Source organism: Hippocampus zosterae, chromosome 2 (assembly GCF_025434085.1).
Source record: "Hippocampus zosterae strain Florida chromosome 2, ASM2543408v3, whole genome shotgun sequence".
NCBI classification, from domain to species: Eukaryota; Metazoa; Chordata; class Actinopteri; order Syngnathiformes; family Syngnathidae; genus Hippocampus; species Hippocampus zosterae.
Genome location: NC_067452.1, coordinates 16,313,262 through 16,331,196, shown reverse-complemented (window position 1 = coordinate 16,331,196; position 17,935 = coordinate 16,313,262). Strand labels below are relative to the sequence as shown.

Below are 17,935 nucleotides of genomic sequence, written 5' to 3'. Positions count from 1 at the left end.
ATGGATCTTTTCTAGATGAAGTTTGTGGAATCCATACTTAGCAACAATACGACGGATGACCACTGTCAGGAGTTTGTGAACCAGAAGGGCTTGCTTCCTCTGGTCTCTATTCTGGGTTTGCCCAACCTGCCCATAGATTTTCCCACTTCAGCGGCCTGCCAAGCTGTTGCTGGTGTGTGCAAGTCCATTTTGGTGAGTCAAATCTCAATTTTTTACTTTTCTCCCTTTATATGTGTGAGTATCTCCAAACAATTTAACTGTTTTAACTGACATCCTGAGCATACTTCCTGCGTTCATTCCATTTATGAAGACACTCTCACACGAGCCTAAAGTACTTCAGGAGGGATTGTGCCAACTCGACACTATTCTGACATCTTTGGAGCCACTACATCGGCCAATTGAGGTTCCTGGTGGATCAGTTCTGTTGAGGGAGCTGGCTAATGCTGGCCATGTGACTGATGCCACATTGTCGGCTCGTGCCACACCCCTGCTACATGCGCTTACTGCAGCGCACGCCTACATCCTAATGTTTGTCCACACGTGTCGCGTAGGACAGGTAAATACTTTCAGAGTTTATTTGATCCCATTCTCTCTCTCTGGTTTACCAAGTTGTTCAAAACGATGCCCCTCCCCTTCTCCGTTTCAATAGGAAACTATCTCTGCAAATGATGTTTTGATTTCGTATTGGTCATTCTTTGAATGTGTCCGTTTGTCAACAGAGTGAGATCAGGGCAATCTCAGTCAATCAGTGGGGATCCCAATTGGGTTTGACTGTTCTCAACAAGCTGAGTCAGCTCTACTGTTCACTGGTATGGGAGAGTACTGTTCTGCTCTCCCTTTGCACACCTAACAGGTATAAGCACAATTAATTACCTCATACATTGTAATGCCTCCGCCCATCATTACCCACCTGATGCTTTTGTCTTTAACAGTCTGCCTCCAGGCTGTGAGTTTGGGCAAGCAGACATGCAGAAACTCTTACCTAAAGACGAGAAACCATCTAATAGTGCTACGGCAACCACAACACCTGGATCCAGGAGAACAGGTTACATAGTCATTTATTTCAGCTAGTTTTGTGTGCACCTTTGGAACACACTATGTCATCTATTTTTATCAATAGAATCTGAGGTGGCGGAGCCTTCTACTGGTGGACTCTTGGAGGGTATGGGTTTAGATGGCGATAGCTTGGCTCCCATGGAGACAGACGAAAGCACCTCAACAGACACCAAGTCGAAGTCCAAGCTTACCCCTGCGATGGCGACGCGCATTAAACAAATAAAACCCCTCCTCTCTGGTTAGCTGATCAAGTTTTTTAACAAAGCTTCTGAACAGATTGAGCTTTCCTACAATAATTACTGTATGTAATGTTTGACTGTTGTCTTGACTGTCTTTAGCGTCATCACGGTTGGGGAGGGCACTTGCTGAACTTTTTGGCCTGCTGGTGAAGTTGTGTGTCGGCTCTCCAGTACGTCAACGTCGTTCCCACCATGCCACAAGCACCGGCACAACACCCACACCTGCAGCCCGAGCCACTGCTTCTGCTCTAACAAAGCTCCTCACTAAGGGTCTGAGTTGGCAGCCCCCACCCTATACACCCACACCTCGCTTCAGGTAAGAGCATGTTGCACAAGTGATGTAGCTTAATAAGTGGTAATTGTCACATAAGTGTTCTTGTGCTTTCACAGGCTGACTTTCTTCATCTGCTCTGTTGGCTTCACATCTCCTATGCTGTTTGATGAGAGGAAATACCCATACCACCTCATGCTGCAAAAGTTTTTCTGCTCTGGTGGACATGATGCCCTATTTGAGTCAGTTGAGCATGCAGCTATGAACTTGTATCGATTCTAATTTCATATATAACATGAATTTCAACACGTGGGTGTTTTTTGGGGTAGGACGTTCAACTGGGCCCTGTCAATGGGTGGAAAGGTTCCCGTGTCTGAGGGTCTGGAGCATACTGAATTACCAGATGGGACAGGAGAGTTTCTGGATGCTTGGTTGATGCTGGTGGAGAAGATGGTAAATCCGAGCACTGTGCTAGACTCTCCACATTCATTGCCAGCAAAGATGCCAGGGGTCACACCAACCACACCCCAGTTCAGTGCACTTCGGTTCCTCATAGTAACCCAGAAGGTAAGTTTTCTTTAGCTGTGCAATGCAACAAAGTCTAATTTTAACCATGCATATACCCTTAGCAAAGATAATTAAAAGCACACACACAAACTCAAAATGTCAGCATTGTACTTGCCATTTTGAACGCACATTTATTAACGTCATATTCTTCGATGGTGACACAGTTACCAACTCGTTATCAAATTTGCCTCAAAGTTCAGAGGTTGACGTTTTGAAACGGGGCCCCAGCCTTTTTGTCCATCAAGAGACTGCGCCTAACAGCACATAATGTCATTTTGCGCTGTTCGAGGATGCATGCCAACGTCATGTGTGGCCCAGATCCGGTCTGTCGTCTGATATGAGCAGTAGGGTCTGTCAAAAAAAATAAATTCAGTGTTCCACAAAACATTTGGAATCTTTCATCCTTGCTTTTTGGGTTGATAACGGTTTGGTTAATGGCTAAAAATTGCTATGTTGGGGTTTATTCTGTCGGTGTTTGAAAGTGAATTGGGAGTCCATCAGTGATGCACAGACAGACCTTCCGTCTTTCCGGACTGCCCATCGCTGAATGCTATCACTTTTAATGATATGGTGAGAACATGTAAACTCCACACAGAAAGGCGGAAGCCCCAATTTGAACCCATAACCTCTGCACTATTAGGTACGTGTGTTAACAAGTCATCCACCATCATCAGTCATCCTCCGATATTATCGGATGGTCAGAGTAAACATGTAAAAAAAATATATATTTTTCAATCCACAGTGTGAATCAGCAATCTGGTGACAACCATGATGTTGGTAACAAATGTCTTTCTTTTAAGGCTGCGTTTAGCTGCATCCGCAGCCTGTGGAATAGGAAGCCGCTGAAAGTTTATGGAGGCAGGATGGCTGAATCCATGCTGGCCATCCTTTGCCACATCCTGCGGGGGGAGCCAGTTATCCAGGAGCGCCTGGCCAAGGAGAGAGAGGGCACAGCACGTCCAGATGATGAGGGGGCTCCTTCTTCTTCCCTGGGAACAAATGCAGCCCCAGGTGTAGCTACAATCGGCGGAGAGACGGCAGCAGCCACGCCACCAACTGCTGGAGTGCCACCTGGCGGATCAGTTGAAGAGTCAACCAATTCCACTCCAAGACGTGACCCCCAGGTTAACCAGGCACAGCTTACACAGGTATATCATATTTTATTTTTGAGGCACTTGAGTCAGCATGCAAATCTAAATTCGAAATTCAGTTCTTGAGTTTGTATGGTACTTTTGAGCCATTAAACAAAGTTCGTCTGTTTATTTTTTTTTTTCCAGTTGTGAACATAGTTTTTTCCTGTTACAAAATAAAAGTAATCTTTCATATTTTAGCTGATGGATATGGGTTTCTCAAGAGAGCACGCCATGGAGGCCTTATTGAACACCAGTACCATGGAGCAAGCCACAGAGTATCTTCTGACACATCCCCCTCCACACCTTGGGGGAGCAGTAAGGGTAATAATGTTTAGACACAATCAGCACACACTTTTGAAATAATCATCATTCCAACTAAGGCGACTGGCAATGTTGATCGTTGTTGGTATAGGATCTTTCCATGTCTGAAGAGGACCAAATGATGAGAGCAATTGCGATGTCACTTGGCCAGGAAGTCAGCATGGAGCAACGTTCCGACTCCCCTGAGGTGCGTCTTTCTTGGTGCTCAAAAGTGTGTTAAAAACCTGACCATTGGCCTGGAGGTGACATGTCATGAATGAATAGACAGGAGACGAGTTGCTAAATAAACGATCTCTTAGGAAGCAGCACGTCGGCGCGAGGACGAAGACAGGAGAGCCAGGGAGCGAGCGGAGGAGGAGGAGGTACGCTGTTTGGAGCGCTTCATGGAGGCTGAACCCCTGGACCCGCAAGAGCTGCATGCCTTCACAGACTCTATGCTCCCTGGATGCTTCCACCTTCTTGATGAGCTGCCTGACACGGTCTACCGGCTCTGTGACCTGTTGATGACTGCCATCAAGCGGAGTGGCCCTGAGTACAGAGACCTCATCCTTGGCCAGGTCGTCGATCAGGTCAGTGATTTAAATGTTCATGATTTCTAATGCTTTTCTTTTCTCTCTTTTTTTATTTCATATCTGTGTTTATTATGTTCAAATAGTGAAATTTGAAGTTTTGTGATGCATCTGTATACTTGTATCGAAACACTTTAGAGCAGATGAGCCATTAAATGATTCAAACCGTCGTTTGAACATTTTTTGGCTGTATTTTAGGTGTGGGATGCAGCGGACGTGTTGATCAAGGCAGCTGTGCCTCTCACTACAAGTGACACGAAGACTGTGTCCGAATGGACTAAACAAATGGCGACACTACCCCAGGCATCAAAGCTGGCCACTCGCATTCTGCTGCTGACGTTGTTATTTGAGGTATCTAGAATGTTTTTACAGTAGCACAGCAAATTTCATATCCCAGTCAATGATCATATTTGTTTTGTTTTTTTTTCTCTAAAGGAACTGAAGCTCATGTGTACCACAGTGGTCGAAAAGAGTGGCATTCTGGATTTGTTGATTAAGCTGCTTGAAGTGGTACAGCCCTGTCTGCAGGCAGCAAAAGAACAGAAAGACATACAGACACCAAAGTGAGTTTCGAATGGCTCCAAATAGCCTTTGACATATAGAGCTGCATAACCAAATTAATACAAAAATGCTGAAACTAGGTCATTTTTCTACATGTACTGCAATATTCACTGTCTGCAGGTGGATTACACCGGTCTTGTTGATTATTGACTTTTATGAGAAAATGGCAGTATCTTCAAAGCGCAGATCACAAATGAACAAGGTAAAAAATTCAGCTGCTTCATAAATGATAGTTGCACTACATGTGAGCTATATTAAGCTTTGTGTGGTGTACAATCCATGGCTACTACTAAATTGCACTGGTAATTTTTCTTCAGTATCTTCAGCCAAATGGGAATAACTGGAGATGGTTTGATGACCGCTCAGGCCGTTGGTGCAGTTACAGCGCTTCCAACAACAGCACTATTGACTCTGCATGGAGGGCTGGGGAGAGCAGTGTTCGCTTTACAGCTGGACGCAGGCGATACACAGTTCAGTTTAACAACATGGTGCAGGTATACAATAACGCATTGTACAAAAAATGGGGATAACCTCTTGAGCTTCAATATGGGTTCTTTTCTAATCAAGGTTCAAGGTCATCTTTATTGTCAAATATGCTTTATGTATGACATGCAGCATAGATGAAATTTCTTCCTCTCCATCCTCAGTACAAACATGCATGCAAACATGCTGTGCATTAAACACACACAGCTAACACAAGTTAGCAGCTACACTGTATAGAAGACATAATATGTAATCTGAACAGTATACAATTTAAACATCGTAATCAATGGCACTTGTGGCTATTGTGGGTAAAGTGAGGTAGTGCATTGTGCAATACGCAGATGTCGGATGATGAGGGAGGGTCATAGTCTGTGACAGGAGGCAGAGGGCGGGGAGTGCGGGCAGAGCAGGGAGGGAGTTGAGTCTCTAATCTAATGACAATAATCGTTGGTGTAGGTAAATGAAGAGACTGGTAACCGGAGGCCAGTGATGTTGACTGTTCAGAGACTTCCACGCTTGGCCAAACCAGCCAAAACCAGCTGCGTAACAGACTCTGAGCGAGAAGAGGGAGACCGGTGCAAAGCCGAAGAAACTCAGGCTGACCTTGAAATTGGGGTGGCAGTGGAAATGAGTGCCCCCAAGGATGTTTCCAGCTATCTTAAGGAGGTGACCTCTGGCTCCGCATCATCCCAGGAGTCGGACCCTTTGCAAGGCTCGGACATCATCGGCCTGAGTGACGACATGACCACTGTTCTCATCCGCGCTTGTGTCAGCATGATTAGTGTCCCGGTTGACCCAGACACCCTCCATGCTACACTGCGTCTCTGTTTGCGTTTGACGCGAAATCACCACTATGCCATGATGTTTGCTGAGCTGAAGAGCACCCGAATGATTCTTGGGCTCACACAAACCTCTGGTTTCAATGGCTTCACACCTCTTGTTACCCTGCTCTTCAGACACATTATTGAAGATCCAACTACTCTTCGGCATACTATGGAAAAGGTTTAAGTCCCTTCTCATTTTCCTTATTTTTCTCACTGCGTGAGTTATGTCAATATATATTTTAAAGAGTTCATCTGTTGCTACAGGTGGTGAGATCTGCAGTGACTAGTGGAGCAGGTAGCACCACCTCAGGAGTGGTGTCAGGCAGCCTTGGTTCAAGGGAAATTAATTATATCTTGCGTGTCCTTGGCCCTGCTGCCTGTCGTAACCCAGAGTGCTTTGCGGAAACTGCCCGCAATTGTGTCCGGATTGCTCTCCCTGCACCCCGTGGAGCTGGCACAGGTATATTATAATTTCATAGGGCTGTCCATTTTTTTTTTGCTGACCTGTATTCCTTCAGTTTGGTTTTCTGTCTTTCCGTAGCCTCTGATGACGAGTTTGAAAACCTTCGTATTAAGGGGCCAAATGCCGTGCAGCTGGTGAAAACGACTCCTCTGAAATTGTCCCCACTACCTTCTATTCCGGAAACTATCAAGGAGGTCATATATGATATGCTCAACGCCTTGGCTGCGTATCATGCGCCAGAAGAACGTAAGTTTTGTTTTTATTTTTAATGGGGAGTTCTAGGGCTGTAACAATAACAAATACAGTCAAACCTCGGTTTTCGAACATTTCTGTTCTCGACCAAATCAATTTTCGACCAAAGATTTTGAGTTTTTTATGCCTCGGATTACAACAGAAAATCGATTCTCGACCAAGCTGAGTGCACTTGAATGCACCACTTGACTCCTCTCGCCTTCCTTATACGAGGAAGTGACGCTTCCCCGTGTAGCATTCCATTGTGGGCAGATGTATTCAATAAAAGAGCGTGGTTTCGGTCTTCGAACAAATTGGTTTTCGGACAGCCTTCTGGAAGGGATTATGGGCGAAAACCGAGGTATGACTCATCTACAACAAAACCTACATGGGTGAAAATATCCCCTAATGTGAAAAAAATTTCATCCATGAAAGCCATTCCCACTTTTCTGCTCCCCCTACGATGAAAAATCCCCCCATTCCGTTATATGAAATATTTTTCTCTGCTCTGGCCTCGCGACGAGATTCACTACAACGATAAAAATGAAAGATGCAGAAAGCAAAATAAAATACATTATCCAAGAAATTGATGTAGGTGAAAGTGAATGCTGATTGTAAAATTCGCAATTTCTTTCCTTTTTTTCTCTTTGTGCACAACTGCACATTGGCTATACAGTACTGTACAGTATGTAGCGTCTTTGGAATTGAAATCAAACAATCTTAATCCCAATTTAAATCGGCTAAAAATTAACAAATCAATACTTTTATTTTCTATCAACTATTTTTTCACGAATGAATAGAAATTTTGAATTTTGCTTTTCAACATAACCAAAAAATGTAACTGATTTTTGGGTGGAGTTTGTTTTTCTTAGTTTTGTATCATTAAATGTATTGATTACATATTCATAAGGTGTTACAATGCTGTATACCAGGGCTGTCCAAACTTTTTGCCAAGGGGGCCAGATTTTATGTGGTAAAATGTCGGGGGGCCGACCTTGGCTGACATTCTTTACATTGAACAACAATATTGTTCAACAAATTTTAGTAAGCCAGTCTGTTTCACATTTCCATTTTTATTTTAATTTCAACAATCTTAATTTCTTTTGGTTCATTTGAAACGGGTATATCACATGCAACTGCTTATTCAGTTGACTTTTTCTTAAACAGAAGTCTCGAGTGCAAATTGATTGATTTGAAACATAAAATTTATCACCATGACTTTTCAATAGTCACAAAACCTTTGACTCGAACAACAGGGAAATGAACAAGCAATACACATATCCACAACTGCAAGGATCATTTGAAATATGACATATCAGTATATATCAGTTTATATCAATATAAACACGGAGTGATGTCTTGTTAACTCGTGAGTGATGTCTCGTAGAGTGCTACTGCCCTCTAGTGTCTAAATGCTATTGCTCATTTAGTGAATGCTATTACTCATTTAGCCACTAGAGAGAAGCAGTACTCTATGAAACATCACTCACCAGTCTACGAGACCTCAGTCAATGCAACACGTGTTCCATTGCGCCCAACCTGCGGGCCAGACGGCACTGATTTTATGACCGGGGCCGAGGGCCGGATGAAATTCGACCGTGGGCCAGATTTGGCCCCCGGGCCGGACTTTGGACATGCTGCTGTATACAGTACACATATTCATTACAATACTGTTATGCTTCAGGTGCGTTTTATAGAAGTAAAGTTTTGAAATCAAATTATAGATCCTGAAACTCCCTTTTTCATGAGTATAGATATAAATGACCTTTTAAACCAACAGAATGGAGTTATTAATATAAAAATTGTATGTTAATGTTAAACAATATCAAATGAGTGTATGCTCATATTTATGCACTACGTACAGTATTGAAATAAAAATAAAGAGTACACATGTTTTTGTGTGAGTTTACATCTGAGATATTTGCTACAGTGAAAAAAACCCTGTTGTGAAAAAATGTTGCTGCAAACATGATTTCGCTGTAGAGGAGTTTAACTGTATAGCGTGTCAAATTATTACATTAATTGCAAATAATTAGCCATATTTAGTATGTTATGTTTTAACTGTTAATCTAAGTTTGAATCTCTAACTTTGTTTCTGTAGGTGGGGTGCCTTTTTATAATACTGTATCCCTTTTTATGTGTTGGCTTCCTATGTTCTGGTTTGTGAGGGTGGGGAAACAATGGTCAGTCACAGCCTCATGCGGACATTGATTGACTGTCATTATGTTTGGGCTTGTTTAGCATGAGATGATAGGCTCCCATTGGAGTTAGCCTAACACATCAATGCAAAGCACACAGTCGCGAGTGCAGCCACACCTAACGTTATCACCAAAACGGTAATGTAGTGAGCCATAGCAAACCTCTTTGCCAAACTTAAACTCGAACACCCCGCGTACGACGCATGAAGTCAGCATTGCTGCGGTTTCCTCTCTTGCGAGAAGTGATTGATGTTTATTTCAGCACGTTATTTTGTAATGATGAACAGTGTTATTTCTGAAGTGCTAATTTACAGCACTGGGATTTAAGGGTCTGTTTTATTTATTTTTTATCCAAAGCAAGTTCAGTGTTCAGTACTTGTATTACTATTTTTGATATATGAACCTAAGCAATTTTTATGGACCTGGTGTTCTATTTTATTTTTGTAATTATTTGGAGATTTATAAAAACAAACAAAATTGTGATATTCACCATGGTAGTCGAAACTAAAGGTTGCAAGTAGGACTTGGGACTAGTCTCAACTACGGCAGAAAGTGAATGGCTAGGACTGCATCTGTTCGTCTGTTTAAAAACAAAATACTTTATATTGCCGCTTTTTTTGTCTTATCTACCTCGATAATGTAATGAATTTAAAATGAAAATAGGGGTTTTCTCAGCAATTGTTTGGTGAGATTAAAATATAGATTAGATCAACTAGTTATAGATCATAATTCATTAATCTCACATTTTTTAATTTCTTGACAGCACTAAACAAATAAATAGCTCAAATAATTTTATTTGAAAAAAAAAAAGTGAAGCAAAATCTCAACCGCTAAGATTCCGTGATCACCTTTCCATATGCACCAAGGTTACTGCATACTCTTGAACCACTCATTATGGAACTAAGTTGGCGCAATGGTGAAGACCTAGGATCAAAGGGTGTATTAAGTATAGAAAATCCAAATGTTGGGATCATTTAAAAAGAAAAAAATGTCTTCAATGTGTTTTCTGCAAACCAGTACATGCTTGCGCATGGCGACAATCACCGGTGCAGAAAATGTAAACATCCTTTGCTGATTCAGCACAGACTGCAACCTGCAGTTAGAGTGTTTTGTAATGCCTCACAAGTGGCCAACGAGAGACACAACCACCTACCAGTGGATTGAACAAAACAAGTCAACACATAAGTACATTCAATCACTTTCTGCAATGACAACTGATACCCAGTGAACCAATACGCAGTCTGCGCCAACAGCCAACTAACTACATGCACACGACACTCACCAATCCAATCTCCGTCCCCTAAAACCTCAAACATTTAAAGTATGATATTGTAGCGCACGCATAATTTGTTTGTTAAATTATGTTTGATTAATCGATAGAATAATCGGTAAATTTTGCTGTGAATATATTGAATCGTTCACTTGCTGCATCCCATGTGTCATCACATTCAGTGTCATTTATTTGAACTTAATAGTGAAACTTTTTGTTGTTTTTGTGGTCATAGCTGAGCGTCCAGAAGAACGTGTTGCAGCTGTTCCTGGTAGCCAAGACCTTTGCCAGATTTTGCAGGATGTCGGTGATGATGTTTACCAACAGTACCGTCTCACTCGACAGGGCAGTGACTTTGACTCCCAGTCTGCATTCCATATCAATGTGAGCTTTATCAATGATCAGAAACATTTCAATTGGTTGCAGTGAGACTGTATAAGTCATAATGGGTACCTTTTTCCTAGACTCAAGTTTTTGCTGCGGATGGAGCTGTGGCAGAGTCGCCCCAGTCTGGCACACCGCAAGGAGAAGGTGAAAACAGATTTATTGTAGTTGTCTCACAAAGCAGCCTTTTAAAAAAGACCTTTTTTTGACGATTTACATTGTCATTTAACTTATGTGAGACTGATATATAGACTGCATGCATGTCCTCAGTCTCTACACCTGAAGAAATGCGGGAGGAAAAAAAGGAGCAGGAGGGAGATAAAAGCAGCAGCTCAGAGGAGGCTAAAGCTGCAAAGGTAAAGGCAAGCAAACCCCTCATGCCTACCTCCACCATCCTGAGACTGCTGGCTGAACTGGTGCGCTCCTATGTTGGCATTGCCACACTAATAGCCTCTTACTGCTACACTGCAGGACAGTCAGAGCTTATTAAGGAGGTGGGTAAAAAAAAAAAAAATTCTGCTTTGTGGTGTCTTTCCTTTTAGTGCAAGTTTTCTCTTCACTCGTTACATGTCTGTTCCAACAGGATTGCAGTGTGTTAGCTTTTGTGCTCGACCACTTGCTACCTCATACCCAAAATTCAGAGGACAAGGACACCCCAGCCTTGGCCCGTCTTTTCCTTGCTAGCCTAGCAGCCGCTGGCACTGGCACAGATGCTCAGGCTGCTTTGGTTAATGAGGTGAAGGCTGCCCTTAGTCGAGCCTTAGGAATGACAGAAGGTGCTGAAAAACATGCTAGGTAAGCATGATTTGTTACAAATGCACTCTGATGGTATTAAAAAAAATTGGTGATGAAAACGTCCGCCTAACAATCTGTCTCCCACAGGCTTCAGGCAGTGATGTGCATAATCAGCACCATAATGGAATCATGCCCCTCCACGTCCAGTTTCTATAGCACAGCAGCAGCCAAGACGCAACACAATGGCATGAATAATATCATACGGCTATTTCTTAAGAAAGGACTGGTCAGTGACTTGGCCCGTGTGCCTCATAGCTTGGATTTGTCAAGGTACATGATTCTTATGTTGAAGTTGGCCTTCTTATCACGTTGGCGGCATTTTATTGTCATTTTTAGCACAAACAAATGTTGCTGCCATTTGATCCACAAGGTAAATTTAATCTCCTAGGTGAAAAGGTCAAGCTGCTAAAACATATACCAATCAATTGAGCTACCCTATTTTCCGGATTGTAAATCTCTCCGGAGTATAACTCGCACAGCCATAAAATGCAAAATAAAGAAGATAAAAACATGTTGCATTTTGGGGGGAAATGTATTTGATAAAATCCAATACCAAGAACAGACATGTCATCTTGAAAGGCAATTTAAAATAAAAATAAAATGGAGAACAACAGGTTGAATAAGTGAACGATATGCTAACATTACATGACGCATAAACAACGAACCGAGAATGTGCCTGGTATGTTCATGTTACATTTTAAGAGGTATTCAGATAACTATAGCATAAATAACATGCTAACAAGTTTACCAAACTATCAATGTCACTCCAAATCACTAAAGCCAATGAAATCTTCAACACCGATAACTCCGGAGGTAGAAGATGCGCTGCTCCTCTTCTGAGTCGCTTACCTCGGACTCATCGGCGACTTAACACAGGCGTACAGCGCCCTCTTGCGGTTTAATGTGAATATAATAAGGGAAATGATATAATAATGTGTTATTAATTTCACACGTAAATCGCTTCAGAGTATAAATCGCATCCCCAGCCAAACCATGAAAAAAAATGGTGATTTATAATACGGGAATTAAAATTCGGTGGGCCATAGCTCCCAAGCCCCTGCTTGTAGTCGGGAGATGCACATTATGTACTGTAGCAATTGGGAACATTGTGAAGTTGGTCACATTGAATTAGTCTTGAATGTGACTTGGATTAAGATGCGGAAACCCTAAAGATTTTCAGAGAAAATAAGCCTTTGTAGAAGTTAAAGTGGTATTTTTGTGTACACCATTTGCTGTAAATTATGGTTGAGCGATTCCTAATAATTTACATTTGGTCTTGTTTAGCCCCAACATGGCCAACACAGTGAATGCTGCCCTTAAGCCTCTGGAGACTCTGTCTCGCATTGTTAATCAGCCCAGCAACTTGTTTGGGAGTAAAGGATGTTCCAACAAGAACAAGACCGAACATGACACAGTGGGTGCTGCAAGGGATAGCAACAGCAACACGCAAGATCAAGGTATCCCACACTCAACCTGGCACACAAGATGGTTTGGTTCACAGAAGACACAGCAGACTATCTTGTGATTAAACACTCACATCTGTGACAGGCCACCCACGTAAATTACATGTACACTAGCTGAGTTTTGGGAACAAATACCATCCAGTTCTGATTAAAATTGCTAGTTTTGTGCCTTCTAACTATCGCTTTATCTCCCTCCCGACACAGGATGATGATTAGTGAATTGCAGCCGGATTTGGAAAGATATGTTTCTGATGTCTCTGGCATCTGTTTACAGGAGAATCTGGGGAAGCGGAACCAGTTGAGGGCAACCACAGGGTGCAGGGAGCAGACAGTGACTTGATGGATGGAGAAACAGAGGGTGATACGGTGGTCATTGCTGGTCAACCAGAGGTACTCAGCACACAGGCTATGCAGGTGAGTAGCATTGTTTTGTACAGGATTTTACTTCACTGCATCATGTAAACAACATGGAGTTTCTGCACATGTCATGACGATATTGACATATGCATGAAGGTGGAGAATGAGTTGGTGGATCTGATTGATGAGCTACTTGAGAGAGATGGCGGTACTGTGAATAGTACAATCATAGGTAAGCCTTAATGAAAGGTCCGCATTTATTTGTATGGGAGAAATGATCAGAAAGCAAAGAATTCTTTCCCGATTTTCATGTTGTGTTTCAGTCGGGCAAAGTGCTGAGGATGAATCTCAAGAGGATGTGCTGATGGAAGAGGCCCCCTCCAATATTAGCCAGGCATCCACTCTTCAGGCAAACCGAGAAGGTGAGTGTGGGGAGAAGACGGTTTTAATATTTAGTACGCTGTAAAATGTGCTCTGGTTACAATTCGCCTCTATGATTAGATTCTATGAATATCCTGGAACCAGAGGATGAGGAGCACACACAAGAGGAAGACTCCAGTGGTAGCAATGATGATGATGACAGCCAGGATGAAGAGGAAGAAGAGGAGGAGGATGAGGAAGAGGATCCGGTTTGGAGCAATATACGGCTTTATAAAGTGTTGACTCAAGTAGTGTTGCTTGTAAATAAACTTATTACTGCCACTTGTTCTCAAGGATGATGAGGAAGGAGATGAGGATGATGACGACGAAGGTTCAGAGATGGAGTTGGATGAGGGTTTCCCTGACATCAATGCTGCACCTCATATCCGCTTTGAAAGATTTGACAGAGATGATGACCTCATCATCGAGTTTGACAACATGTTCTCCAACAATGGTTAGCAGACAGACCTGTTTTCACTTGTAATATTTGAATCAGCAATGGTTAGTTGCTGACATAGACATGGGAAAGCGTCAACACAAATGCTTGAACTATATTGCAGATCTGTTCCCTGATGTCTACCTACATTTTCTCTTCTTCCAGCAGCTGACATCCCTCCATCGCCAGGCAACATCCCGAGCTCCCACCCACTGATGGTGCGCCATGCTGACCACGGTTCCCTCACCCTAGGCGTAGCAGGCACAAGCAGCCGTCTGGCACAAGGCATGGGCCGCAGCCAGCGGACGCTTAGGCAGCTTACTGCCAACAGTGGGCACACCATCCACGTCCACTACCCTGGAAACCGCCAGCCCAACCCTCCACTAATCCTGCAGAGGTAAGAGTTGAATAGTCTATTGATGTTTGAGCTCTCCCAGAGCATCAGCATTCTAGTTTGTCAACATTTACACTCTTTAATCACATGTAGATTGCTGGGCCCCAGTGCTGCTGCAGACATTTTACAGCTGTCCAGCTCTCTGCCTCTGCAATCTCGTGGTCGAGCTCGTCTTTTGGTCGGAAATGAGGATGTCCACATCATTGCTCGTTCTGATGACGAATTTGACGACTTCTTCCATGAGCAGAGCAGCACGGGGGGTCAAGCGGGTGAGATCACTCAATCTTTTTGTTGTTGTTGTATGGTCTTTTCGTTCAGGAGTTACTGTAGCCATTTCATGTTGGATTATTGTTTCTGTCTAGGCACCCTCTCAAGCATTCCTACTGCCTTAACGAGATGGACGGATGAGTGTAAAGTGCTGGATGCTGAAAGTATGCACGACTGTGTCGCAGGTAAAAATGTTTCAGTGATGATGCTTACATGATCAAAATGCTGTTGCACTGAAAGCTCTTACACCATTAGTGTTGTGGTCAAGACCACACCAACCAAGGCCAAGACCTTATCAAGACTGGAGTAGTGAGACCAAGACAAGACCCACGACTTTTGAATGTCGAGACCGAGACAAGACAATGACTGTATATATCAAAGGGAAAAAACAAAACAGAAAAAAATGACCAGTATCTTCTCCCCCCGCCCCGATTACATTTGCAACAATAACAAATATTCAGCTAAATAATACAATGAACAGCAGCTCAGCATACCCACCCTTTTTGGAGTCCTTGGAGGGTGTGCTGGAGAGTACTCCTGCTGGGGACTCCCTTGTTCTGCTGGGGGACTTCAATGCTCACGTGGGCAATGACAGTGAGACCTGGAGGGGCGTGATTGGGAGGAACGGGCCCCCCCGATCTGAACCCGAGTCGTGTTTTGTTATTGGACTTCTGTGCTCGTCACGGATTGTCCATAATGAACACCTTGTTCAAACATAAGGGTGTCCATATGTGCACTTGGCACCAGGACACCCTAGGTCGCAGTTCGATGATCGACTTTGTTGTTGTATCATCGGATTTGCGGCCGCATGTTCTGGACACTCGGGTGAAGAGAGGGGCGGAGCTGTCAACTGATCACCACCTGGTGGTGAGTAGGCTCCGATGGTGGGGGAAGATGCCGGTCCGTCCTGGCAGACCCAAACCTATAGTGAGGGTTTGTTGGGAGCGTCTGGCGGAATCCCCTGTCAGAAGGAGTTTCAACTCCCACCTCCGACAGCGCTTTTCCCATGTTCCGGGGGAGGCGGGGGACATTGAGCCCGAGTGGACCATGTTCCGTGCCTCTATTGTTGAAGCGGCCAATCCGAGTTTTGGCCGTAAGGTGGTTGGTACCTGTCGTGGCGGCAACCCCCGTACTCGCTGGTGGACACCAGCAGTAGGGGATGCCGTCAAGCTGAAGAAGGTGTCCTATCGAGCCTTTATGGCCTGTGGGACGCCAGAGGCAGCTGACGGTTATCGACTGGCCACGCGGAACGCAGCTTTGGTGGTCGCCGAGGCAAAAACCAGAGCGTGGGAAGAGTTCGGTGAGGCCATGGAAGCCGACTTCCGGACGGCTTCGAGGAAATTCTGGTCCACCATCCGACGTCTCAGGAGCGGGAAGCAGTGCACCACTAACACTGTGTACAGTGGGGATGGGGTGCTGCTGACTTCGACTCGGGATGTTGTGAACCCGTAGGCAGAGTACTTTGAAGACCTCAACTCCACCAACACGCCTTCCTTGGAGGAAGCAGAGCCTGGGGACTCTGAGGTGGGCTCTCCTATCTCTGTGGTTGAAGTCACCGATGTGGTTAAAAAGCTCCTCGGTGGCAAGGCCCCAGGGGTGGATGAGATCCGTCCGGAGTTCCTCAAGGCTCTGGATGTTGTGGGGCTGTCCTGGTTGACACGCCTCTGCAACATTGCATGGTCAACAGGGAGAGTAGTTCCTCTTTTTAAAATGGGGGACCGGAGGGTGTGTTCCAACTACAGAGGGATCACACTCCTCAGCCTCCCTGGTAAGGTCTAGTCAGGGGTGCTGGAGAGGAGGGTCCGTCAGGAAGTCAAGCCTCAGATTGAGGAGGAGCAGTGTGGTTTTCATCCCGGCCGTGGAACAGTGGACCAGCTCTACACCCTTAGCAGGGTCCTCGAGGGTATGTGGGAATTCGCCCAACCAGTCTACATGTGTTTTGTGGACTTGGAGAAGGCGTTTGACCGTGTCCCTCGGGGAGTTCTGTGGGGGGTGCTTTGTGGGTATGGGGTACCAAACACCCTGATACGGGCTGTCCGGTCACTATACCACCGATGTCAGAGTTTGGTTCGCATTGCCGGCAGTAAGTCGGAATAGTTTCCAGTGGGGGTAGGACTCCGCGGAGGCTCCCCTTTCTCGCCAATTCTGTTCATAACCTTTATGGACAGAATTTCTAGGCGCAGCCGAAGCGTTGAGGGGGTCCGTTTTGGGGGCTTTAGTATTACATCCCTGCTTTTTGCAGATGATGTGGCACTGTTGGCTCCTTCAAACGGGGCTCTCCAACTCTCACTGGAGCGTTTCGCAGCCGAGTGTGAAGCGGTTGGGATGAAAATCAGCACCTCCAAATCTGAAACCATGGTCCTCAGTCGGAAAAGGGTGGAGTGCCCCCTCCGGGTCGGGGAGGAGATCTTACCCCAAGTGGAGGAGTTCAAGTATCTTGGGGTCTTGTTCACGAGTGGGGGTAGGAGGGAGCGGGAGATCGACAGGCGGATCGGTGCAGCGTCTGCTGTGAAGCGGACGTTGTATCGGTCTGTCGTGGTGAAGAAGGAGCTGAGCCAAAAGGCGAAGCTCTCAATTTACCGGTCGATCTACGTCCCAACCCTCACCTATGGTCACGAGCTATGGGTTGTGACCGAAAGAACGAGATCCCGGATACAAGCGGCTGAAATGAGTTTTCTCCGCATGGTGTCCGGGCTCTCCCTTAGAGATAAGGTGAGAAGCTCAGTCATCCGGGAGGGGCTCAGAGTCGAGCCGCTTCTCCTCCACATCAAGAGGAGCCAGATGAGGTGGCTTGGGCATCTGATTCGGATGCCTCCTGAGCGCCTCCCCGGTGAGGTGTTCCGGTCATGTCCCACCGGGAGGAGACCCAGAGGAAGACCCAGGACACGCTGGAGAGACTATGTCACCCAGCTGGCCTGGGAACGACTCGGGATCCCCCGGGGAGAGCTGGAAGAAGTAGCTAGGGAGAGGGAAGTCTGGGCTTCCCTGGTAAAGCTGTTGCCCCCGCGACCCGGCCCCGGATAAGCGGTAGATGATGGATGGATGGATGGATGGATGGATAGATAATACAATGAAGCAAACCTCGCAAATTTCCCCAGTGTGGGACAAATAAAGGTTATCTTACATTGTATACGATTTTTCTGGGGCTCAGTGTCTCTGGTTCTCTTCATCCACTCTCTATGGCACCACAGGCAAGACCGGGAAGTAGGTGCAGCACCTGCATTCTCCTGTTT

The 17,935-nt window shown here is 44.9% G+C and overlaps 1 protein-coding gene across 10 annotated transcripts in view; it reads left to right on the top strand.

Moving 5' to 3' along the window:
* The window catches only part of huwe1 (HECT, UBA and WWE domain containing E3 ubiquitin protein ligase 1), a 49,320-nt gene that overhangs the window by 13,944 nt on the left and 17,441 nt on the right, over positions 1-17,935 (top strand). For 8 of the 10 annotated variants that reach the window (XM_052058391.1, XM_052058388.1, XM_052058397.1 and 5 more), the window contains 33 exons: positions 16-192; positions 311-556; positions 720-853; positions 933-1,045; positions 1,121-1,294; positions 1,395-1,611; positions 1,686-1,808; positions 1,896-2,133; positions 2,934-3,281; positions 3,465-3,587; positions 3,679-3,774; positions 3,887-4,156; positions 4,355-4,507; positions 4,592-4,719; positions 4,838-4,919; positions 5,035-5,211; positions 5,657-6,202; positions 6,289-6,484; positions 6,566-6,733; positions 10,422-10,570; positions 10,651-10,717; positions 10,841-11,064; positions 11,154-11,365; positions 11,453-11,635; positions 12,650-12,822; positions 13,103-13,242; positions 13,342-13,417; positions 13,509-13,607; positions 13,687-13,814; positions 13,900-14,059; positions 14,207-14,438; positions 14,529-14,704; positions 14,798-14,887. In XM_052058391.1, coding sequence (XP_051914351.1) covers positions 16-192; positions 311-556; positions 720-853; positions 933-1,045; positions 1,121-1,294; positions 1,395-1,611; positions 1,686-1,808; positions 1,896-2,133; positions 2,934-3,281; positions 3,465-3,587; positions 3,679-3,774; positions 3,887-4,156; positions 4,355-4,507; positions 4,592-4,719; positions 4,838-4,919; positions 5,035-5,211; positions 5,657-6,202; positions 6,289-6,484; positions 6,566-6,733; positions 10,422-10,570; positions 10,651-10,717; positions 10,841-11,064; positions 11,154-11,365; positions 11,453-11,635; positions 12,650-12,822; positions 13,103-13,242; positions 13,342-13,417; positions 13,509-13,607; positions 13,687-13,814; positions 13,900-14,059; positions 14,207-14,438; positions 14,529-14,704; positions 14,798-14,887 — 5,818 coding nt within the window. The remainder of the gene's footprint in view (positions 1-15; positions 193-310; positions 557-719; positions 854-932; positions 1,046-1,120; positions 1,295-1,394; positions 1,612-1,685; positions 1,809-1,895; positions 2,134-2,933; positions 3,282-3,464; positions 3,588-3,678; positions 3,775-3,886; positions 4,157-4,354; positions 4,508-4,591; positions 4,720-4,837; positions 4,920-5,034; positions 5,212-5,656; positions 6,203-6,288; positions 6,485-6,565; positions 6,734-10,421; positions 10,571-10,650; positions 10,718-10,840; positions 11,065-11,153; positions 11,366-11,452; positions 11,636-12,649; positions 12,823-13,102; positions 13,243-13,341; positions 13,418-13,508; positions 13,608-13,686; positions 13,815-13,899; positions 14,060-14,206; positions 14,439-14,528; positions 14,705-14,797; positions 14,888-17,935) is intronic. The other 2 variants (XM_052058398.1, XM_052058390.1) reach the window with 1 other exon arrangement.